The 25700-nt window shown below is 40.7% G+C and overlaps 2 protein-coding genes across 2 annotated transcripts in view; both read left to right on the top strand.

Moving 5' to 3' along the window:
* Positions 1 to 25700, top strand: part of LOC124162237 (mucin-5AC-like) — a 128554-nt gene that overhangs the window by 458 nt on the left and 102396 nt on the right. The window contains exons 2-7 of the mRNA XM_046538702.1: positions 303 to 476; positions 5459 to 5653; positions 9122 to 9328; positions 12760 to 12900; positions 13660 to 13782; positions 15065 to 15241. The gene's annotated coding sequence lies outside the window, so the exon portion shown is untranslated. The remainder of the gene's footprint in view (positions 1 to 302; positions 477 to 5458; positions 5654 to 9121; positions 9329 to 12759; positions 12901 to 13659; positions 13783 to 15064; positions 15242 to 25700) is intronic.
* On the top strand, positions 184 to 17366 carry LOC124163070 (proline-rich protein 36-like). Its single transcript, XM_046539856.1, has 8 exons — positions 184 to 216; positions 303 to 476; positions 5459 to 5653; positions 9122 to 9328; positions 12760 to 12900; positions 13660 to 13887; positions 15065 to 15241; positions 17289 to 17366. Exons 1-8 carry the CDS (start codon positions 184 to 186, stop codon positions 17364 to 17366), a joined length of 1233 nt encoding a protein of 410 aa, XP_046395812.1.

Below are 25700 nucleotides of genomic sequence, written 5' to 3'. Positions count from 1 at the left end.
TTTTTTCGATTTCAACCCACTGTACGACGCACTGAATCGCTGATTGTGAGTGATTGACTAGCTTTAAAACCAAATGGAACACTAAAGTCTCGGGTCACTTTTCATCAGAGAAAACAATATCCAATCACCGTACCAAATCGGAGTATGCATATTAGTTCTGGGAGAATACATAAAAGTGACAGCATGAGAAAGTTGTCACAGCCTCAAAACCCGATTGTGTCATGACATCGATATATAATACGCAAGGAGTATGAGAGGAACGTTTAATTAATTAATGTGCTAAGCTGGTGTCCCTTTCGCAGGAGGCCGTCGCGAGCTTCGCGGCGGCCCCCCGAGGCCGCAGCCATCGACCGGCAGTCGACCAGTCGGTCGGGGCGTCGAGACAGAGGCCCTCGTCGGAGGCCCTCGAGTGGGGGCGCCAAGCAGCAGGGGCGGGTCGGAGTAGGCCCGTGGCGGAGCGCAGATCCGGAGCGGAGGTGAGTCATAGTAAGAAAGAGGCATGCGGGGACCACTCCACCTCGAAATGTGATTGAAATAGACCCCTAAACACGGGGACAGATGATGAAAACCTGGAGGGTCAATTTGCACCTCAAAAACTCTTCCTTGCTGGTGATGAGAAAGTGTGACAAATCGAAAAATAAAGATAATAATTTATGTGATGCCAACAGCCCCCCCCCCAATCTTTTAATGATGGAGACGAAACAGATTTGAAACCATACATGTCTTGGGCTTAGGAGGGACTCGAACTAACGACTTCTTAATTGGTGGGCGAGGACTTACTTTGTAGGCAACGGTTTCGCCGGCATTGCACCAGGTCCATGAAGAGCGGAGCGGTGGTATCGGCCGTGTTCCATACACATCCGTTGGAGTCAGACGTCTCCTCATTTGCTCAGGAAGACTTCTAATATGTTCATCTCCCCTGGCGTTTTCCTTTTCATGTTCCACCCGAGTTGATATTATCATTCTTTCCCATTAGTTGAATAGCTGGCACACGTCATCCATGTTGAAGGAAGGTTTCATAATCTCTATCGCTTCCCTCATGTTGCACAACTCTTCTCCTTGGCAATTTATTTTTGCATTGTCACATTCAGCATTGTGACTGGGCCCATTACCGGTGTGTGTTCAGCTACGGCTGGAAGGCGCACTTGTTGATTCCTTGTGACTCTTCGGTGTCCCTAGAGCTTTGGGGTCTTTAGGACTCTGTGCATGTTTGGCCAATGTGTGCACTGCCACATAATTGGCATAGACGTACCGCATTGGAACTCTATCATTTGCTTTGCATGGAGGTCTTTGTTCCACGAAACTGTCGTCTACAAAGATGGTGACACGCGAAGCATATCTTCCCACCGAATCTTCACCGCACCGCGAAAGCCGACACGAGGAACACCAGATTTAATCTTTTTTAGGTGGGACCTGCGCATATTTTTAATTCCTTCCCACGGAATAGCACCTGACAAAGAGCTGCATCATTCCATGACGTTCACCTTTTATTATTAGAAAAATCGGGCCCCCTCAAAAGCTTCGATAGTGTCCCTAAACATTACGAATTCAGGTACTTTAACTACTATTATGTGTTGATCCTATGTTCAAATTTAATTCGCTGGAGCGTTGTATTTCTAACCGATAATGCTATTAATCCCTCAGAAATCCATTTACCCCTACCGACACTCCATCAACAAATATCATTTCCACAAGGCCAACGTTTTTTGTCATTCGACTAACCTTCTTATTCAGGACAAAAATGTTCAACCTGACTTTGACTGACTGACTTTGAGTCGAATGATAGCTGATTTTTTCCTTTAATACTGTGAGCAACGTGAGAAAAGCGGAAATATTGTCGCCGAAACCGCATCCGCCAATAACATAATTAATTGGAATGGAACGATTGAAATAGTGCGGCTCATTGCAAGAAAACCCGTGCTCATGCATACATTTTAATGAAATGGAATAAATGAGGATGCAAATCAGACTCTCAAAAATTGAGGTAATATTTAAAGAGACCAATTTAGGATAACTGAAAAATGACACTAGATGTTTAACGTAGGTATGAGCGAACGAGGCTTCCGTATTCCACGGCGGCAGAGACTCTCTTTTTGTCAAATTTCCCTCTTTCCGCGGGCACTAGCATTCGCTCAAACCATCGGAGCTGTTTGAAATCGTCTCAGGGCGGCAGAGAAAAGGGAATGCCCCAGCAGCCAATTATTACTTTCGTTCAAAACCATTTCGGTTCCTAAAAGAATGAAAAATATCTGGCCACCTCCAGTGGCGGATACAGATGGGGGGCGCGCGCCCCCCCTTTGCGTGGCCACCCGTATTGCCAAACATAGCAGAACCATAATTTTAACTTTTTTATATCATAAGATGGCATTGTCTTGAATGTGTGTTAAATCACTTTAGTTAAAATTTCTGAAGCTCTGCATGTGACTTGATTATTTTTTATTGCGATAAAAGTAAAGGTAACTCAAGATGTCTTTTGCGCCCCCCCCCCCCTTGAATTTTCTCTGTATCCGCCACTGGCCACCTCAGAGAATTTCCAACTAAAATTTCAATTTTTTATCCGGAAAAAAATGTTTTAGTTCACTAATATCAGAGAGGACTAATATATACTAAGTGTCCAGGCTTCACTTGGTGGAACCACATAATTTAATCTGCTACCATTTTAAGAAATACATTCGAAAATTTCAAAACTCTTGTATTTTCGAATATATCTAATATGTTAATTGTCTCTCTGTACATTAAAATTACATTAGGAGTACTTATGAACGCAAATTAAGGTAAAAAAAATCGGGTTTGGAATACAAAACATATATAAAGAAAAATAAATTGCCGAAATATCGAATTGGCAAAATTTTGATCCAAAATTACGAGATGCTAGGTCATAAAAATAACTGATTATTCAGGTTATGATGTCTCGCAAAATATGTGCCATAATTCAAATATCAACGAAGGACTTAATTTGGCGTCAGTAATTGCTCTTAATGCCAAAAATTACATCCGCTGAAAGAGAAAGTTTCATGCAGGACCAGCCGAGACTCAGGAAACAGTGATGAAGTGTCCGAGAAAAGTGGCTTCATGCTTCGATACACGAGGCAGAGAACCATGAGTACGTCATAACTAAGGAATGCAGGCTATTCGATGGTATTAAGAAGGGCACTTCCGAAAAATAATTAAGAGAGAACTTTTTACGCATCAACACTCATGCAATAGGCGATGAAAATAATGAAAATGCCCAAGGCATTCTACTATTGCAACCTTGGAGATATTGCATCAGTGAAGCAAAGATTTCTAAAGTTTTATGGAAATAAGCCTAGGACTGTTTCAAGGCGACAGGATCCCTTTTAATTCTTGAATATTTATAAATAAGGTGTTTGCAGTATGGGACCCCCATTAACAAAAACAAGACAGAATAGTTGGTTATTTGAAGTGATGAAATACTGGATGTACGACTGGAAAATGGGTGCATAAAGAGAATAACCAGGCCCGTGCCGGGACACCAGGACGTATCCGGGTGCTCCCTCCTCTTCCGAAACTGACAATTTATACAGTCAGAAAACCAGCATAAACTAGTCACTTGATTTCAAAGATGTCTCATTTAACAGCATTATTAATACCGTCTCGAGAAAACAAAACAATAATTTAAAGTAATATACTTCCGCTTGCTTGGAGTGAACCTGGACACAACATCCTCTTTGAAGACGCCAAAATAAAAGCAAAGGAAAAAAAATGCTACCCTCGCCTTATCAGAGAAGCCATTGAGATAGCGAAATTTTAACAGAGATCAAGGCTACCACCTGCACAATGCATCGAAAAGGATTCTCCAACCATCAACCAACGGGAGGCCGGCAATGAGAGATGGATAAACACCGACCAATGAGAGAGCAGCACCAGGATGAAATGCCTTTGATAAGGCGGAAATTTTCCGAGTTACTTCACCTTCGACCTGAAGACGCTGACTGCAATGTTAGCGAAACTGATGTCGCCAAAAGCCAACGGACGCGGTGAAAACCCGAAGAGAATGCAGAGATCATCTGATCAACGCCGCGAAAATCTTCGAACCTACATGGCAGAAAGGAATCAATGCTCTGGTTTGATCATGTTAGATATTTGATGGACGAAATCAAATGCTAGAATGCAGACATGCAGATAAACTGGAAATAGAGAGAGAGAGGTAGAGGGAACACCCACGGAGAGACGTACTCGGCATTTTCACGACTGTAGCTGAAGTCTCAATCAAACTTATTTACATTTCTTCGCTCCAATGGCGATCGTTTCTCGCTTTCACTCTCCGCGATAGCTCCAGCAATGGGAATCCCGTCCATCACTCCACGCGTCCCTTTTTTCGTCACCGAAACCATTAGCTAATTAGAACGATTAGTATCTACCGGCGAGTTGAAGGCCACGTTTGGCTGTCACTGGAATGACACTTAGATGTAAACACGGAAAATCTGTCGGACGAATGACGCAGAAAATTATTGGTAGAGCGATCACTTTTTGGTTCTCTCGCTCGAGTGCGACGGACGGGAAAAATATTCCCGTATTAAATTAATATATAGGGTTTAAATATCCTAAAGAAGGAAACTCCGACCTCCCGAATGCAAACCAGTCTTCTGGTTGAGGCACTGAGCCAGTGAGCTGATTGCGTAAACAATCGTTAAATTAGGACGAGGCGAGCTCCACCGTCACCTATCACGTAATTGTAAGAATGAGAATTCACCCAAGAGAAGGATGGTCAATTATTCAAAAGATATGGACGATGTGGTTTTTGATTACCGAGATTATTATACGACTCATATTTTAACTATTTTTTAAATTAGGAAGTGTTATGTGGTAGGAAACAAATTAATTGACTTAAATCAACGAAATGTTCAATCCCACGAATGAAAGCTGAGGAAACTTAATAGGGTGGTTTCCTATTTTTTTACTGCCTAAATCGAAAGATTATTAATCCTGGAGTACGTATTTCACGCTTTTAGATTTTTATATGAAGATTTATATATTTTGCGATTATAAATACCCTATCAAACGAAGGAAACTTTCCGACCACGGGCAATTTTAATAGGTGATTATTAAAAGATGTTCCCCTGAGCTCTGTGCCTCATGCATGCATTGGTAATCTCAGACGACGTAAAACTCCTGACTACTCGTATAGAATCTAGGTCCCTGTGACGTCACTTGGAGTGGCATCGCATGGGTGCCAATCTGGCCTTTCTCAAATGAGGTTAAAATTGACCATGAACATTCGTCTAAACTGGGATTTCTTAAACCAAATAATTTTTATGCTATGAATACACCAATTGGGTGTAACGAATCGCAATCAATGCCTTTCGTTTTCTTTGATGAAGGAAACTACCCTATTCTGCTGCTAAGGAGAACTCGAAAATGACTTAAGGAAAAGTTTACGTTTTATCGGACGAAGGATGTAAGGTGATAATAGTGCTCTCTCTATCCGGTTGGTTAGGATTTCGACCACCAGGTGGCGTCGGCGTCCATCAACAGGCCCCGCAAGCAGCTGGCAAGCGAATCTGACGATGGCAGTGTAGAGAGGTCCCAGTCGGAACAGGCCGAGGGTGCAGGCGACGGTGCTGCTCCCAGGAGGGCGGTGGGGAGGAGCGAACTGCAGACGAGGAGATCTGGGGCGAGGCGGGCGCCACAGGTGAGTGGAACAGGAACCAGTTGCCCTCTCGCAGGGTTTTCATAAATCAGTTGCATAACACATTTTTATCGTTGATTTTAAGAATAGAATAAAGACAATTTTTTTTAATTTTGCTCTGTTAGCAGTTTATGAATGCTATGACTAAACGTGTTCCAAATCTTTCGCTTCATTATGGGATACAAAGAAGATAAATGTGAAGCGAGAGTATCTAAACGCGTGAAGTCAAGGAATTAAGTTTTCCCTCATTCTATTTGGCATGCGTATCCACAATTTATCGCCAAATACAGTCATTGCTGTTTAAGGAAATGATTTTGAAAACTCCGTCTCGATGGTAAAATTTCTGTTGTAAAGACACCTTTTCCTCGCGACTTCACACAATTTCTTAAGTTTCAATGTTTATTTTCATTGGAAACTGACCATTAATATTCTTTGTATTCACATTAAATATTTTCTATTGTCCCACTTTTTTCGAAGATTTCACTCGAAAATAACTACATTCAAAAATTAAAACGGTTCCCTCGTTCAAATAGTATAATTCTCCTATGAGAAAAAATTTGATTTGAAAATCTTAAGTTAAGATCCAAAATTAAAAGTGTAAAATTTTCTCCTCCCAGGGGACCACCATCTTCAGAATTTTGCATAGTATGAAATAAAAAGAGTGAAGCAGCATCACATTAAAAATAGTCTACGTGAAAGCAAGTCAGTAACATAATTGCCTTGAAATGATTTGCCATGTGAATATTTTGTATCCGTACACATTATTTTGTAATTGTTCGTTTTGGTAATGGTAGACTAACAGGGGAAGACTTATGCACAATAAAACTCATTAAAGCTATTTTATATCGACTCAGAAAATATATCTAAAAAAAATGGACCCTGACATGAAATTTAAAAACTAGTATTGTCAAATCTCCTTCCAAATGGTTCGATGGTAGGAGGCATTATTCCTTCCTTCGAAGATGAATTAATAAAATTATAATTTTTATAGTAATTATTATATTTCAATTGATATTAAAACTAATGGGAATCGTTGATATAAAAACATGCTGTTAGTTTAAGACAACAACGAAGATTATAATAAAACATAATTTCTTCCGTACTTCTTCCATCCGTATTTCCGTACTAAATTTCCATTCACATGACTATTTTTAATGTGATGCTGCTTCACTCTTTTTATTTCATACTATGCAAAATTCTGAAGATGGTGGTCCCCTGGGAGGAGAAAATTTTACACTTTTAATTTTGGATCTTAACTTAAGATTTTCAAATCAAATTTTTTCTCATAGGAGAATTATACTATTTGAACGAGGGAATATACCTTGCCCATCCTCTACAAAATTTCATTTTTTTACGGTTAACACACTTCCAATGGGTCATTATGCTCACAGCTATATGGCTATGCATTACTGAGTTGTTTTAAATAATTTCTCGTTATTAGCAAGGAAATCGAATTCCAAACCCTGGCTCAATGGTAATTCATATTTTTTTCTAACAGCCTCTTTACTTCAATTTTCCACGCTATTTTTCAAGGTTTGCATGCTGGGAAAATTAATTATCCTTGACCGATTATTAACCTGGGAATCAAACTCCTCTTTATTCTTACATTACATTCTCTATCTTCCCGCCTTTTCTTAGAAATTATTTCGTATATTAACTTTATCACTGTTTTGTAATGATTCTCGGGATTCAGAATAACATTTTTCCGCAATCAATGCATATTCGCCATGGGCCTTATATACAAATATTGTACAGTTGGTTGATGCTAAGTCTTTTTTCTGAACCTATACTTTATCTGCATCAGTAATAGTGCCTTAGCAAAAGAAAAACATGTTGGAAACTATAATGGTTCTATTTTCGTCTTCTTATGCATATGGGGAAATATTAATAATTCCTGGGTAAAACTGTACATATGTTGATGATTGTATTAACCTTTTCCATTAGCAATTGTTATTTTATATGTATGTAGTTTGGTATTGAGTAATTCTTTCAACGGTTTAAGTGTGAAAATCTGCGTCATTTGTCCTTCAACAATTCTTTCCCATTGATAAAAATACTTCACATATTGATGGTGGAATTACGGTTTACAATACCTAGTGAATACGTTCCTCACCTTGCCTTCGAAAAGAGATTACCTATTAAGACACAAGGTGACGCTTTACTCTCCCCGATGGAATTCAACGAGCTGACTATTTGTCTGCACACACTTATCCAAGATCCACTCAATCACTGGCCTAAGGTTCACTAACCGTAGGGTAGGCAGAAGGAAGTGAATTCACTTGAAAGCGTTCCAGGAAAACCCTCGGATTGAAGAGATTTTGAGCTTTGAATACCCCAAATTAATGCTCATAGGTACTCGAATGCTTTTTGGATTTAAGATATATTTACGAATAAAATTGCCTACGAAGACTCCACCGTATCATTCATGGAACCTATCCATATACTGATTCTAGTTATTTAAGGAGTGATATAAACTGAAAATAAAACTATGATTAATCACCGTATAACCGAATCAATTCATTGTTTCTAAAATAGCAGTGGATGTTCATAAGATTAAATATGTTTCACTCGGTGCATCAGTCATACTGATATAAAGTAAGAGGATATTTTGTAAACATTCGCAACAACATTATATTATGAAGATAACTAATTCATAGAGTTCAAGGAAAGGCATAGACGTATAGTTCCAGAACATAATTCATTTGGGATACGGTGTGGCTTCGCAAGAATACATCTGTGTTTCATGGCCTATTAAATGAACTACAATAACAACGAAAAATTACAATAGACACTTTTAACACTCACAGAAGACTGTTTTATTCCTAAAAATATTTTCAGCGGATTATTGGGACATCAGTTTAGCGATGCTGCTGGCTCAAGCATAAATAAAACAATGTAGGTACGTACAAAGATAAGACGACCTAGCTCTGACTCTCAAGAAGCTAACTTGCAATTTATCTTCAATCTTCACTTACTAAAAAGAGCAATTAGCATGAATAGCACTTAGTACCGCTCTCTATAGCGTAATACTTAATTTAACTTGAACCTTTAAACTGTACAGTGAAAAAAATCGTAGTCCTAGACTTAATTATAACCCTGTAGAGCGTAATAAGTAAATTCTTATCAATAATTTTTCTTTTATAATGAAAAAGTAGCAGACATAAAAGGTTATTCAGCCATGTAGTGATTCACATTGAAATATGCCATGTAATAAATAATACTGCATGTACAAAGAGAAAAAAACAGATCGAGTATTATTAACTCCATCCCTGTTGAGCGCAATTCTTTTCAATTTTTATCTTGTACAATGAAAAACTAGGTGTAGTTTTCTGTAGTTTTTGATACGTAATATCTCCCCAATATTTAAATTGTACAGAGAAAACATCGCTGCCCCAGTGTTAACCCTGTAAATTGCGCAATGCGCAGTTGTTCATGGAATTGGGTGCGTTATTGCAAATGGTTTCGTATCAGAACTCCATCGGCGACGGGACAGAGGGCCCTAGCAGAGTGTCCTCAACTCGAGGCAGCTCGGGGCCACGGCGGGGAGGCAGCCATCAGGAGCAACCCGTGACTCCGAGGACTACGGAGCCAACGCTGCCCGGAGGTATCAGGGAGTCCGACAACTATCCCGAGGAGTTCAAGAAGGCGCTTCGAGATGGCACCATAACCATCAGCCAGGTGAGGCGCCCCTAGCGGGAGCAGTGAGAACCACCAGGAGGCGGAAAGCACAACGAAACCGAATGATTGAACACGTTTGAAAACAAAACGATCTGTAACTCTCTCCTTCACAGCTTCGCACGACTCATCAACATCACAATGCCATATCATAAATCCATTGCACTCTGCATGCCTGGCAAAAATGCCTGCCAATGCACGAAGACGGCATTTTAAGTCTTTCACGCCGACAAAAGCATTCTGAACATAGAACGATCGCTAACCCATCAACTGCGCATGCCTTGCAACGCATGTAATTGCTTGTATCACCAACACATCATCAAAACGATCTCATCAGCCCATTCTTCCTCATCAAGCTTTCGGCAAAGCATTGGAATTGAAAGCATGTTTTCCACGACAAACTCTAATAACATCTTCACTTGTGGCCAAAAAGATGCATGCATAAGGCCAAAAGGCGTTCAAGGAAATATCTCTTGGAAATAAACATTTATTGAAAATGCCCGACAGACACAGTCACTGCCGTCTAATATTTTTACAATGGAAAATTGGTCTGTAAATAGATGCGTGTTACTTTCCTGACTCTACCTAAACATGCCAAGTTCAGATAATCGAATAATAATGGAGGTAGGCTGAAATTCCCACTACGCGTTGCAGAGAACCAAAATGATATTTTAAATTTCCGTGAATAACTGTAAAAATGATGGTATTTTCTTAACCTTGGAAAGGAAAACAGGTAATTTTATCGGTGAACGATGGAATGATGTGATAAAATTCATGCCATTTTTGTAGTTGAAAATAAATTTGCCGTTCAAATATCTACAATAAATGTTTCTGCTTACCAACTGGCTGAATGCAATGATATACACGAGATGGCATAATCTGTCAAACCATTTTACCACGGATGACAAGAAATAAAACTCAATTTAACAACTTTTTTCATCGTCATAATGTGATTAGGAGAAAGTGCAGAGCCCTGTGAATTATTCTCGAAAAGAGCTGAAAGCATTGGGCAGTTATAACCGATGTTGATTCGAAAATTATGTTAATAAATATGGATGCAAGAAAAAAAAAGCACGAGATGAAAATTACTGTAAAAATAATGAGAGATTCTTTCGCCAAAAATGTCCATTTCTTAGCAAAGAAAAATCAATTCTCTTCTGTCGTGATCTGACGGCAGACCACGGTGAAAACAGAAGAGGGTGGCCACCGCGGCTGGTTTTTGACGAGGCGAATGGAATTCCCAGCAAATGGAAATGAGGAAGCGCACGGATTCGATCGCGATAACTTTCACAGGAGAAACGGGATCTCCTCTCCAATTATATTACCCGCGCCGAAACTTTCCTCAAAATCGAGCGTGTGTGGCGAGGAACAGCTGGAGCGATAGTGACGACGCGAGGCGGCGAGCAGGAGAGACAGGCTGTCAAGAGCACGCAATCAAGGCGGGGAGAGGAATGAACGCCAAGACTGAAACTTCCCCCTAAAGAAGGGAAATGGCGACGACCACTGAGCAAGAACGGAAGAATGCGAATGCAGACCTTCAACGCAAAGGATTGTTCGGAGTGCTGGTGGTTGATCTCAAGTGGTACCTAGTATATAAAAGCCATCACCACAGAGCGAAGTTCGCACTTTCAGGTCACGAAGCCCAGTTCATTTCCCTGGACCACCGATCAACGCGGGAGTTCATATTGTTTACGATCGCTCTTGAGATGAAACTGGGTTCGAACCCTTGGACCAGCAGAAAATGCATTCCCCGCAAGCACACTCCCCTTTCAAATGCCCAAACCGAAGAAGTAAGGATAACTTCCACGATGAACACAAAACATTAAATATTTACTTTCAAGGCGATCAATAAACGCAGCAGCCGTCAGAACAGACCAAGAAATAATTAAGACTAAACTTATTTATCGTGACTCAAAAATCAAAGCCAGAAACCAGAGTGTAATGCAATTACAATGCATTATTTATTCTGAATAATTAGAAAATACTTTCCTCACAATACTACTAACACATCGAACATCTCAATCAAAAATTACCGTAATGGAGCAACAGCATCTGATATCTATAAAATAGGCATTAACAGTTGGCAACGTTTAATAAATTGGAGTTGGGAAAACTAAAATTTTTCAGCGTTTTAATTTTTTCTTAAAACTGTTTGGAGGAATGTCTTCAAAAACTCATTGTCAGAGTTAATGTAAACTGGTGTTAAAGGAACCACTCATAACATATCCTCGTCAAATACTGAAAAGCAGTCACAAGTAATAGCTCAATCAACTTATTTTTTATAAACTTTCCTCCATTTGATTGAAGCAAATTTGCATAAATAAATATCATCTAAGGTGCTCCACGGTTCTATCCATACATGCTTAATTTTCCACAAAGATAGTATTGTAACCGAATCTGTTCAGCTTCTAACATGCTTCTAACAAACACTAGCTAAAGGCATTCGGTTTCGTAAGCATAACACACGTGCGCATTGGTTAAAAATATATCTCCTATTTTAAGTGAATATTAATGAATAACATGGATAAAGAGACACAATGGTTCCTCACGTAATCAGACTAAGGTGCACTATGCAATAATTTGCTTTCTACCACCGGCATTTATTCATTATTTAACAAATTCTACGGGCGCACTCATCCCCCTTCGATCGAACCCGCCTTCAACGCTTACTTATTGTTAGAGGAAACAATGTTTTTTTTTTTGAAGCACGGCTAAATATTGAACGAATAAGCGTCCATTCATTCTCGGGGGTGGGCTTGCTTCCCAGAATTTATGTCATTCGAGTATTAATGGAAACTTGGATGGTAATATTTTGTGTCAATGAAGCCGTGGAGAACGCACACTTTATCATTAATAATAAATGCATTCGTCGGCTAACGGAAGTGCCAACTAATCCCTCCCTATTCCCGCACCCGCTTTAAGCTAACGAACGCTATCGTCTTGAAATGCTCAGGGTATATGAAATAGCACTTGCTTTTATCTTAAAAATTCGCCTCTAACTTAAACATTTCCAAAAAATCGGAGATTAAATTTTCAAATTTTAGAAACACGAATTTTTTTAGGAAACGAGGAAAAATTTGATGATAAGCAATTACTCAATGTACCCTTAAAATTTCAAGATACAAAATTTTTATTGATGAAGTGATGCGCTATGGAAATAAGAGCTGCTGAATAGGACTTCCTTTGAACGGACGGTTCTCTCATGCTGATTGTAATTGAATTGGATCAGAATAATTGCTGCTTACAAAGGAATGAAATTTGTGACTGGCGAGGAGTTTTAATGCTTGATGTAACCAATTTTTGCTCTACGTTTTTGGGGAAAAGGAGCAAGGGTGTGTTTGGTGGAACTACAACTAATGGTAACTTGATGTGAGCATTTCTTTCATTTGAAATCCGGTCGGCAATCAAATCGTTTCCTTCCTTTGAACACGAAGAGCATAAGCACCACGCCTGCGGCTTTCGAGACGACGAGGAAACTCGAGGGTGGCGCCACTTCCAGGGGAGGCGCCGGCGCTTCGAGGGCCCGGGAGGACACGGCCGAGAGACCGTCCAGCAGAAGCAGGGGCGCCCCCAGGGTGAGAAATTGACATTGGAGGGAAAATATGTACATGACATTGACAGACAGACCAAAACGCTTGCTTCAAGACATCTACGATTGAAATTGAAATGGCAATAAAAACACCCAAGCAAAAAAGAAGCTCAAATTTCATTGAGTAATTTGATCGATTAAATATATGCCTTTTCTTATTACTGAACAGGAATATTTCCATGCAAGCCAATTTGACCAAGGAATTAAAAATAACGATAAAATACCAGATTAAAATACTCTCTCAATCAGTATGATGACACGGACAAGAAACAATAAAAATAACAATGAAATACTACATAAAAACGTATAAAAATCGATGTTATGACACGGACAAAGAACTTGAACGAATGGAAAAATACTCAGGAGTGACGAGTACGCAATTGAATTTACTACAAAGACATTTGAGATCATCGGATGGTTAATGGCATCAAAGGAGAAAATATGGTAAATGACTACAATGACCACGTTTTACCATGGATCAATGAATTACAGGCAACGCCAAATAACGCATGACAGTAATCTAGGCCAAAAAAAAGTATCACCCCGCTATATATTTTGACAAAAAAAACAGCAAGGCTGACGCCCTGAAGCGGGTGCCGCATGACAAGGAATGAACAGACTGGGACGGCAGAGGACACAAAACGGACAGAGGGACTGTGGGATTGCATCCCGATGAGATGAGAGCGGAAGATGCGATTCCAACCTTCGGTTCTAACTGAATCATCGCTTTCGTTCGATCACGCAGGTGTCTCGCGTGGAAGTGGTCACGTCGTCTTCGGAGGGTCGGAGTTCGAGGCGCGGCGGACGGCGGCAGGGACAGCCTCCGGTCACCGCCAATCCGACAGTCGTCTCCTCGAGAAGAAGGGAGGTGGGTAAAAAGGCTGGACTGGCCAGTGGACTGCTGCTGGCTGCAGCGGTGGCTCCAGAGCGGTCTCCCGCCACACTATTCGTATACGTGCACACAACGACGAATGTCAGTGCAACTCATGCTGCAGACAAACAAAACCTTGAGAATGGCAAATGATTTCATCTCTCTTCTTTATCAGAAAATTATAATAACTTCCGGCTTAACATTCACCACAATAAAAAATAAATTGAAAAGAGCAATCTGTGATTATATATTATTTGTCTGCGCAATTAAATCAACGATTGCGCTTGCCGCTTGCGTGATATCTTTAGCCATCGTCTCCTTCTGCGTTCGACGTCGAACTGCATCAACTTCGAGAGCATATCGAATCAAGACGTCAAATCGATTCGTGCTCCGTCCGCAGTCGCACGACCGAGAGACGACCTCCACCATCAACTGCTTGCGATGGTGCTTCACTTTTACGTGTTTTCCCATCTTAGTGGTCGGTCTAGGCGATACGAAATATCGGAAAGTATCGCGACTCTCGACCAGGGGTCTGCGCAAAGCTGAAGCCGCGGTTCGATTCCCGATCGATTTTCTCCCACATTCGAATGCCGCGCCTTCACCGCAAAGCGCGGCTGAGTGGTAGGCGTCGCGTCGTTCCCATATCCTAATTTCCCGATAATGTGCTTCACACCAGAACAAATACTGAACCCTATTTATTCCCTCGTCTAACGCGGTAAAAATAAATCTTCATGAATGAAATCCATTTCGTATCCGCCGCAGCAATTACGTTTTGGAGCAGTTGCGGAGTCCTCTCCAGATAACCCTAAGATCTGGGATTCAAATGCCGTGGACTCATAACCACCCCGAACGTGAGTGTGGTCTACCAGAGGTTTCGAATATAGCTAATTCATGCGGCCCGCACAGTCAATGACAATTCCAAATAGACAATTATTATATTACACTTTGCGAAAGCGTACGACTTCGAGTTGATGCAATGAATAGAAGCGAAAACAGACAAATCAAGTAAATAAGTGTGCTTTTAACCAACAAAATCTTGCTAATATTGAGAATATTGTCAACTGTTGGATGGCAAACAACGTGGACAACCCCGACACATCATTCTACGGGTTCCATTGTAGAAAGGACTAAACTGCACTTAAATGATTGATTCTCGAAATTCAATTTCGGGGATTAGGGATGAAGTTGGCATGCAGCAATTGCATGCAGAGGAGAGCGAGTAGTTAGTGAGGAGCAGAAGGCCAATGTCTCACTCACTCTTTCCTCTCCTTGGGCGCAGTCTTCGAGCAGCAGCAGCAGCAGGAGGCGAGGTGGAGACAGCGGCACCACCGCCACCCCTCCTCTCGCCCCCCCTGACGTCACGCCCTCCGCCCCCGCCGTGGACGCCTCCACCCCGGCGACACCGGCGCCACCCGCCGCTCCGTCGGTCGCCACGCCAACTACTGCCCGGCAAGAGGTGAGCCCTGCAACAAATGGATGTTGCTCATTAAAAACCCTCGTGTTGAAGTGGATCCATCGAAATAATTAACTCGATGAGATTTCCGAAAAAAAATTCAAAACATGAGGCTCTCCAGTCGCTGGACCTTCCACGCGCAATTCATTGTAAATTGAATGTTCAAGTCCTAAAATTAGAATTAGCTCTTATATCTTAATACATACTTCCTGAAAAAAGGTAATTTATCAATAATGAACAAACACACAAAATATATCGGAAAATTGAGAGCAATAGTAATTGAAAAGCTATCTACTACTGCATCCATCGTCATCGACTGGCATCCCGTTTTGTATGGTGTTATTTTAATTTTAATAATTAAAATTTAATGAACACAAAGAAAAGTTATTCATTTTTTCTTCTTAGTTTTACCTTTAAAAACGCTTGCGTGCCAATGAAAACGGACACTTATAGTGTTTTCTTTGAATTTCAATGGTTTTCATGTGCAAACCTGAACCATATGTAAACAAAAGCTACGCATTCTTCAAAAAATTACGAAATATTATATTTTAAGCTCTCTTACAGCGATGAAAACAAATCGTGCGCCAGCAGAAATGAGGAAAGTGGATGTGAAGACATGCCAGTTGATGACGAACATGCACTGGCTTCAGAAGACTCACTAGCAAGAAAAGATGCGTCCCGTGCAATCTATTCAGTGTGCCGCAGCATAATCCCCTTCTCTCGAAACGCAATAAAATCAACACATTGTATGAATCAGAATTCTTTTTATTTGTTTCGAAAAAAATAGGCACATATCTAAAGTTCAGATGAACACAGTGTTGAAGATCATATCAGTTAGGTTTCGTCCCCTCTCTGCATACACTGAGCAAACCGAGTTGGGGGGTGTGTCATGGCTCTTGCCAACATAGCAGGGGTTATGTTGGCAATTTCTTCCTGGATAATACCCTTCAAAACTTGCTTGGTAATGGACAGTTCAAATAAAAACAATGTTTCAAGAAACTCCATCGAAAATAATCACCAGGGGGAAAAATCACCAACGAAATATATCGGTCGAAAAAACAAAATCCGCTCGAAATATCGTGCTATCATCGGCAAACGCATTCTCTCCTCAATGCTGAAACGATTGATGGCAACGAAACTCGGCGGAAGCAAAACCACGCCCCTCGCACGAGACCACACTGCGGGATCCGCCCTACGACACACTAATGCCCCGTTCACACTACGTTCTTTTAACGCCGGTTAGCCCCGACCGTGGTTACAAAACGAGGTGAGAACGCAAGTTACCGATAACCGTGGTTGGGATTCTGACCACCGTTTTCCGACCACGGTTGGCGGTAGTTCATGCGTGTGTGAACGCAAGTTGGTTTAAAACTGGATAGAAAAAGAAGAAGGCGAAGCAGCAACAAGGTAGGATAGGAGGAAAGAAAACAGAAAGTAAAGCATTCGAAGAGGAGACGGCCGTTATTGTTGAACTATATTCGTCAGAATTAATTCTAAGAAAAGTGTTATAGATTCATTCCGAAATTTGTTGTATATTATGAGATTTTAAACCTTATTTAAGTTATGCGATATACTATATAGTTCGTGGTGAATTAGCCATTAGCACGCATTGTATTGTTACGGACATATTGAATAATCTCTATAAATATTTTGCTAGAATTATGTAAAAAGGGCGAAACTACCATAATAAAAAGCCGATGGTCATAATGATTTTAATGTTTTTGGTAAGAGCCCTTTGTCCCAGTTTGAAAAAGATCACGCATGTTCATCCTTGAACGAAAGTTCCTCCTATTTCAATATAAAATATCAGGCTAACGGCTTGTCAGATGTAACTCAAGAAAACAAATTTAGAAACGTCGAGTGATACTACATATCACAAAAAATACCACGTTCTCTCTCTTATTTCATAAGTTTAATTTTAACGATGCAGTGACATTTTTCTTCCATGGTAACATTTCTGCAAGTTATTCGTCCACCATTTAATTGAAGTAAAAATATTTTTAATTTACGGTATAGCATCAGATTGGATCATGTCCTTTGTCAAAATCAGAAAACAACAATTTCTAAGACTGTAATGCAGCGAAAAGTGTATCTCAATCCCAAGTCACCACAAGTGTGCCTCAATTGATGCAAGATTAGGTCCTCGATTTTCTTCACCTACATCAATGATTTGTCAACACATCCGAATCAAGGACAAGTAGTAGTATATGCTGTTGATATCAACCTAATTATCACTAATACTCGCTTTTATTCGTATTAAATAGGGCAGTAAAAAAATGAAAGCCACACTATCGATGAAATGATTAGTTGGACGAACACATTTGAATTACCATCTACGTAGCTAGGAACAATGATTGTCGACGCTGGAATGCAATTTTTAATTCATAAGCAGCTCATAATATGCACATACGTTGAAATACATTGCAATTAACACAAGAACTTATCCCTGCACATTCTCTATTTCCTTCCAACAGGTTATTCGCTCTCGTAGATTCATTTTTCACTTGCACTTACTTTACCACTCATCAGATGTCGTCAGTGTCTAACCATGGTTATGTGTGAACGCACGCTGGTTCTGACGTCATCTTACGCTGGTTGAGAATAATGGTAGAGTGAACGGGGTATAAGCGACTGAATGGCCCACATTTTAAAGAAGAAAGAAGCTACGCCGCCGCACCGCATAAATGAGCACATACTTCGTGTAGACTCAAATTTTTAGACTGTTTCTCGGGAAGGGGGGCCATGACGCAAAAGTGAAGAAAGGGGAGTTTTTTCGCGACGAAAAGTGCGACGACCCGGGGAGTGTAATTTCCAACAAAAAATGTGTTTCGGATAAAAATTGCTCCCATTTAGTGAGGTATTATTTGGTAATAGGGTAAGAGAAATAGAAGATGTCTACCAAGTTATAGCGGAAGTTATCAAGCAGGTAAGAGGGGAAGAAAATCTTATTATTTTAGGTGACTGGAACGCCGTCGTCGGCGAAGGTCAAGACGGAATAATAACTGGGAAATATGGGTTAGGTAACCAAAATGAAAGAGGAGAAAGGCTACTTGAATTCTGCACGGAGCACAGGCTAGTGGTTGCCAACACTTTATTCAAAAATCCCCTGCGAAGAAGATACACGTGGAAGATGCCAGGAGACCTTAGAAGATTCCAAATCGACTACATTCTAGTGAAACAAAGATTCAAGAACCAGGTGAAGGACTGCAAAAGTTATCCAGGGGTAGATATCGATAGTGACCATAATTTAGCTATGATGAAATGCCACCTTAAATTTAAATATTTGAAGAAAGGCGTGAAAAACATATAGCAGGTTGAAAAATTGAGAGAGGTTCAGCATCAACTGGCCTTTAAAGAGGTTGTAGAAAATAAAATAGGGGAGGATACGACCAACAAACCAATGGAAGAGAGTTGGAAAACCATTAGAAGTGGTCTGCAGGCAGCAGCTGAGGAAGTTCTTGGTAAAAGAAGAGTCGTTATGAAAAAACCATGGATCACGCGGGAAGTATTAGATCTCATTGAAGAAAGAAGAAATACAAGGCTGCGAAAACAGAGGAAGGACAGAATCGTTACAAGAGGATAAGAAACGAAATATGTCGTAAAGCGCGGAAGGCTAGAGAAACGTGGATGAAAAGCATTTGCGAAGACGTGCAAAACAATCTTAAACATGGAAAAGTAGAGGCCGCTTATAGGATAGTGAGGAACCACTTTAAGGAAAGGGGCGTAAGATGTAATACCCTTAGGGACAAAAACGGAGAACTATTGATTGAAAACGAAGAAAAAGCGAAGAGATGGAAGGAATATCTGGAAGATTTGTACAAAGGATGTCGCCTCAGAACGAATGCAATCGAAAACGAGAGGGAAGTGGATGCCGATGACATGGGAGCCCCAATTTTAAGATCGGAATTTGATGCGGCTGTAAGAGACCTCAGGATAAATAAAGCGTCTGGCATTGATGACAATCCTGCAGAACTAATTAAAAATTTAGGAGAGAAACGTTGAACCAGCTATACAAAATCATTGGTGAAATGTATTCGACAGGTGAGATACCAAAGGAATTCGAGAGGAACATTATAATCCCTATTCCTAAGAAGAAAAGAGCGGAGAACTGCGAAGATTTTAGGACCATTAGCCTTACTACACATGCGTCGAAGATACTAACAAGGATCATCTATAGAAGAATAGAACGAAAAGCAGAAGAATACTTGGATGAGGACCAATTTGGATTCAGAAAAAACAAAGGCACAAGGGAAGCAATATTGGCCCTAAGACTTATCATAGAGAAGAGAATGGAAAAGAACAAGCCAACGTTCGTTGCGTTTGTGGACTTAGAGAAAGCATTTGACAAATTGGATTGGAGCACAATGCTTGGAATCCTAAAGGAAATTGGGGTTATTTATTATGACAGAAGAATCATACACAGTTTATACAAAAACCAAGTAGCGGTGATAAAATTAGGGCCCAGCTGTGAAGAAACAATAATTAGGAAAGGAGTGCGACAAGGCTGTACGTTGTCACCCGTAATTTTCAACGTTTACATTGAGAAAGCCATTAATGAAATCAAAGAAAAGGCATTGGGAGTGAATATCTATGGAGAAAAAATTAGCATGCTAAGATTTGCCGATGACATAGCCGTTATAGCAGAAACAGAGACGGTTTTGAAAAATACTCTGGTTAGAATGGGTAGGGTAATGGGTAGATATCAACTGAAAATAAGCACGAAGAAAACCAAGATCTTAGTATGCAGCAGAAGAGAAGAAGTCAAGACTAACATTAAAATAGGGAAGCAAAAACTGATAGAGGTGGATGAATTCTGTTATTTGGGAAGCAAGACAACTAGTGACGGGAGAAGTAAGAAAGAAATTATCAGCAGAATAGCCCAGGCGAAGAGAGCATTCCACCTAAAGAGAGACCTGCTTACAGCGGGAAACTTAAATATGGATGTAAAGAAACAATTTATAAGAACCTACATCTGGAGTATGCTCCTATACGGAAGTAAGGCATGGACGATGACCGCAGCGGAGAAAGCAAGGATAGAGGCCTTCGAAATGTGGTGCTACAGAAGAATGATGAAAATCAAATGGATCGACCGTGTTAGTAACGAGGAAGTCCTAAGAAGAGTAGGAGAGAAGAGAAGCCTCATGAAAACCTTAATAAGAAAACGGAACCACCTTATAGGCCACATCTTGAGACGTGATGGCCTGATGAAGACAATCGTCGAAAGGCAAGTGGAAGGCAAGAATGGAAAAGGAAGACCTCGAACAAAATATACGGAACAAGTAAAGAGAGATGTGAAAGAGAAGAAATACGTAGATGTGAAAAGATTAGCTGATAGGAGAACTGAGTGGAGAACTATGTCAAACCAATCCTAGGATTGTTGACCAATGATGATGATGATGAGGGTAATCCCAACACAATTGCAATGACCAGGGAGATTGCATTTAGCGTTTAGCGCAAAAAAACGACGGGAGATGTAGCCCCTATTGCGTCGAAGATCCTCACAGTGTTAAAGAGAAGCATTCTTTTGGACGAGATATCCGAAGCAAATTGAACAAAATAAAAGAAAATATCAGATTTGGGTGACCCAAACATACACAAAACCTTCAAGGGAGAAACTTCGTCTTCATTAAATTACGATACGATTCGTCTTCTGGAATATTGCGCAATTACTCTAAAGAGTTGCTAACCCATTTTCCTGCAGGGAAACAGGCTGAATTTAATAATAATTGTGCTGCGTCTGCAAAGATGAGGCCTCCGATATGGAATCAGCTCCGGTGACAATGTTATCGACATACGTATTTCTCAGCAGGGCTTCAGTGGCCAACAGGAAAGAATCACCGTAGGGTAGCGTTGATGGAGACCGCGAATATTCAAAATTGGAGAAGAAATCACTCCATAGGTTATTGTATTCAGTTCAAATTCCTTTATGGAACCACTGGAATTTTAACGCTACAAGATGTGTTGGCAACTCCGATGATCGGGGTTTACTTGAATTTGGCGAAACAACTTTAGGATATCCGCCGTAAATGCAATTTGGTTGATTCTGAATGTAAATCCCTCTCCAGTTTAGGATCCAGATAGGAGCACATCTTTTAATGAAACGTCCGAAGGAGAACGCGCACAAGCGCCAAACAAAAACCTTAATTTCAATTCCTTGCCATTAATTAAAGCTTAATTCTGAAGCCTTTACGAGCTGTCTGCAAGTTACAGATAAGGAAAACGTTCTCGAAAAGAATCCGGCAATGGTGCTGGAGAAAGATCTTTCGTCAAACGAGGAAGAATGATGGCTTTAGTCTTCAAGAATGTGAGGCGTATGATGACTGATGCGTGCACAACCTTTAGGGGAGATAACCCGTACAAAGGCCCAACGTAAGCTGACGCGGGCAATCTCAGCTGTTTGACGTGGGCGGCTGAAGTGGCAGAGACTTGTGATCCAAATTCGAAGAGAACCCTAATTGGTTCCAGTCGACCTGCGGCACTTGTATTCGAACTTCAGCCGCGCCGAGGGCAACAATTCAATGCGAAGGATCACACTCAACGCGGGAGATGAGATATCCGAAGGGCCAGATGAACTCGAGTTCGGCAGCGTGGCTTAGTTAGGTGGCGCGGGTACGGCGGACTCTGCGGAAGGACGACTGAATTAATGCAGTAGGAAGAGGAGTGCGGAGTCGAATTATGAAATCGTCCACAAGTCACACAGCGCATCCTTTTGTTTAAACATCTAGGGTCTCAATTTACTGGATTCAAGCTATTAAGGCACAATTTTTTTGAACGCCAAAACTCCGTCTGCTGCTTAATATCCATCGCCAAATGCTTGGAACATTAAAAAAGCGGGTGATTAGCGTTTCACAAAATGCAGGCTTCAGCTGGACATGCATTAGGAGATTTGAGGCAAACAGAAACAGGCATAACACACCACACGAGAAGGCCGTAAAGTGACACGCGATGATGAAACAGCTGTGAAAGGCCCAGCAAATATCAACACTACTTTAATATGCTTTTTAGCGAAGTTGAGGAATTGAGCGACAAAAAGGAATGAATCATTGTTCAGCGTCTCTCCAAAGCGGGCCATAGTTTCCAGATCGCGAACGGCCAACCCGAATAGAATGAAGTCCCTTCAATTGGGAATGTCGAGCGTATTTAAGGTCAAATAAATTTCCGAGGACGTATTAACAAATAGCAGAAGATATGACGAGGACCCCGAAATGATTTGGGGAAACTTCTCATCTAAATGATTAGTCCTTTGGATTATCATATGGGTCACAAAGTTCCCTCCACGCTGACACATAGTGAGCCTCACCGAATTGAATAGCTGCCCTACCAATCAGGGCGCTCCTAAAAAAAGAAAAATTCTCCACGTTTGAAACATCATTCCTCTCGTGGACGATAGAGAGAAAAAGATCGCGAAAAGATTCCCACTCAGAGAATGCACCAGAAAAAGGCTGAACCTCAATCATGAGAAGCTCTGAAATTACCGCAGACATTTGTGAACGGGAGCCCCACGAGTGCGAAAGACATCCAATTTGGAATGAATGGAAATTCACGCTCTCGAATCGTTAAACTCTTTGGCTCACTCGAATGCAATAGAAATGATGCATAAAACTGATCCCGCTTGAATCAAAGAAGCTTTAGCTGCAGGGACTGATCCCTCGTCAGACGTTCGCTTTTCTTTGGTTCGTCCGTTCTTCCCGCACTAAATCATACGGAAACGGAAAACTGCTCGCAATCAAAAGGTTCCGGGTTTCGACACCAATAGATGTGCTCACTCGGGGTCTTTACTGCCACACCGAAAAATAAAATGGGAGGCAAGGCACACGCAGTTTAAATGGGAGGCATGCATTAACAAGCCGGGTGAAAGATAAAAGAAACAAATGTGAAACGAAAGGAAGGTTATGGGGAGAGGCGCTTGCTTACCTTGCTTGCGCTGCGCTCTCCCGACAGCAACGCCCGACTCTGAGCCTCCTTCGACTTACACGTAGAACGAAGCAGACGACGAATGTCGAGACATCCGAATGTCAAAAATGAGCAAAAGATGGCCGCATTGCGCGACGGAGAGAGGGAATTTAAAAATGTGGAAATTACCCGCCGAGAGTTGTCAACATGCAGTCATGCCATCACAGCGAACGAAAGAAAGGCGAACACACAAATAAATATTCCCATAATTCTCTATCTTGAGTGATCAGCAAGGAAAATGCTTAGTCCATAAATAGGTAGTTTTTTGTACTTGAACCAAGATTTTGTCGTCGTCGGTTTCCGCAGACACGGCGATGTAAAAGACTTTCCTGGCATCCTCTGGAACGATGAACAGCTTTATTTATTCGAGACCGTAGCCTCCGTTGGTAGAAGTAAAAGTACCTCTCATTACATGTCCATACTTGACTTCACTCGCTAATTAGCGATTAATTTCATTCATCCTCAACTACTCCTCTTTCCACTGCAATGGGAAGTTGTACCTTTCAAATAAAAAAATGAATGGTACATACATGAAAGCAGTTATCTCGTCATTCTTTTTTCATCACATGAATTCCTCATTGGTGATTCATGCCTGCCAACTTAACACATTCAAAAGATGTAGACAAGCCTGCCTCCACCCATTACAATCTCAATCTTTCTTTTTATATCGCTCCTAACTCCGAACTTGATATTATTTACCAACTAGAAATTCAAATATCCGCATTTTCTCTGAGAGACAGTAAAAGTGTAATAGTTATTGGGGGAGATTTTAATGTACCATCTAAAAATTGGGATACTTACACTGCAAAAACGAATTCAAGGAACAGAGAAATCAGCGAGATCTTACTCAACGTACTTGCAAATAACTCTCTCGCCCAAGTAGTTGACAAGCCTACAAGAGGAAATAAGATATTAGACCTTGTAGCAGTAAGCAGTATTAAGTTGAGAAAGCAAATCGATATTATTGACGGTATAAGTGATCAAAGGGTATTTTTTTCACCGTTAAAAATTGATGTATTGTTAGCTGTAAAACCAAAACGCAACTTATTTGATAAATGCAACTTCATTAACCTTGTCAAGATGCTTAATCACTACTGCACAATATTCGTAGCTAAAACAGAGGATAAAAGCACAGATGGAACACTTCTTAGAAATCCTGCGCTAAGGAATAAGCGAATATATTCCGCAAAAACTAGAAAGTGGCAATGAAGAACCATGCTGGGACAACAACGATGTCAGAAGGGAACTTAGGACACAAAGAAAACTATACAACTTATACAGAAAGTCCATTACGTTAGATAAAAAATCGAAGAAACTTGAAGCAAAAGAAAGCTGCTCAACGTTCAATAACCAATAAGTCATTGCGGACTGCAATGCGAAAGTTTAAGAAAAAAAACTCGGTGAATTACTCGAAGAAAATCCGAAATCTTTCTGGTCGTACGTGGGAGAGCTTCAGGGAAAATCTTCAACCATAGATTCGTTATGTGATTGAGATGGTAAACTTGTCACCGAAAATATTGACAAAGTTAACACGTTAAATTCCCACTTAGAAAGTGTATGCAGTACTGACGATACTGAATTCAATTTAGACATTCCATATACTGAGGAACCGATGGAAAAAATATCTATACAACGCGATGGGATAAGTAAAGAACTACAATCGATTAAGAATAGTAAATTTCCGGTTCGGAGGGAATACCCGCGCGTGTCCTCAAGGAATTAGCTCCGCAGTAGGCCGGCCCTTATTTTTCAGAGTTGCGAAAAGTTATGTTTTCCTGGTCTCAAAATGATCCAAATGAGGTCTATATTCACGTGTTAAAATTTGGTTATTTTAAAATAACGGCAACCCGTGCCCCAAGGGCCCTAAGTACTAAGGACCCTCAATTGAGTTTTTTGGGGTGGAAAAAGTGCTATTTCTATGGAAAATGTAAAAGTAAAGTCCTTCAGGTCCAATTTTCTGTTTGTTTTAACCTGTCTCTAAGCGTTTAGGAGTTATTATCCGTCGTAATGCAATCCCCCCAGGGCGCCACTCCGCACCGCGGCATCGCTGAGGTACGGCCCGCACCACTTACTACAGACTTCCCCTCAACCCCTTCCCTCCTTCGGCAAAGACTTTGCTCACACTGGCAAGATCTAGCCTCTGAAGAAATGTGCTTACCTTAGAAAGAATTTAATTGCCATAACAATACTTCCAATCCAAGAGATCAATTTATTTTCACTCTGTCCATGAATTTCGGTACATTAACCAAAATAAAATACATTTTCATTGTATTTCTAATTCTTCTGACACTGTTAGGAGCGGAGAACCACACCTTTTCCTTTCTTCTTGAATATATTGAAATCTATTCCACCAATAACTTCGTTTCGTTCTCCTCTTCATTTGCGTAAGAACTTTATTTCTTCAGCCCAAGCACATTTATCCGAGAGATTAACTGCACTTTCCCCCTCGTGCGTCAAAAATTCAATGGTACCGCTCCTTGCAATTTCAAACAAATCATCAAGTTTTGTT

Source organism: Ischnura elegans, chromosome 7, assembly GCF_921293095.1.
Source record: "Ischnura elegans chromosome 7, ioIscEleg1.1, whole genome shotgun sequence".
NCBI classification, from domain to species: Eukaryota; Metazoa; Arthropoda; class Insecta; order Odonata; family Coenagrionidae; genus Ischnura; species Ischnura elegans.
Note: the sequence above shows the minus strand (reverse complement) of the source record. Positions and strands in the feature narration are given on the sequence as shown.

Coding starts and splice junctions, on each gene's coding strand:
- LOC124163070 (XM_046539856.1), top strand. CDS start 184: ATGAGAAAGTTGTCACAGCCTCAAAACCCGATT. Junction 217..302: donor CACAGCCTCAAAACCCGATT/GTGTCATGACAT, acceptor TCCCTTTCGCAG/GAGGCCGTCGCGAGCTTCGC. Junction 12,901..13,659: donor GAAGCAGGGGCGCCCCCAGG/GTGAGAAATTGA, acceptor TCGATCACGCAG/GTGTCTCGCGTGGAAGTGGT.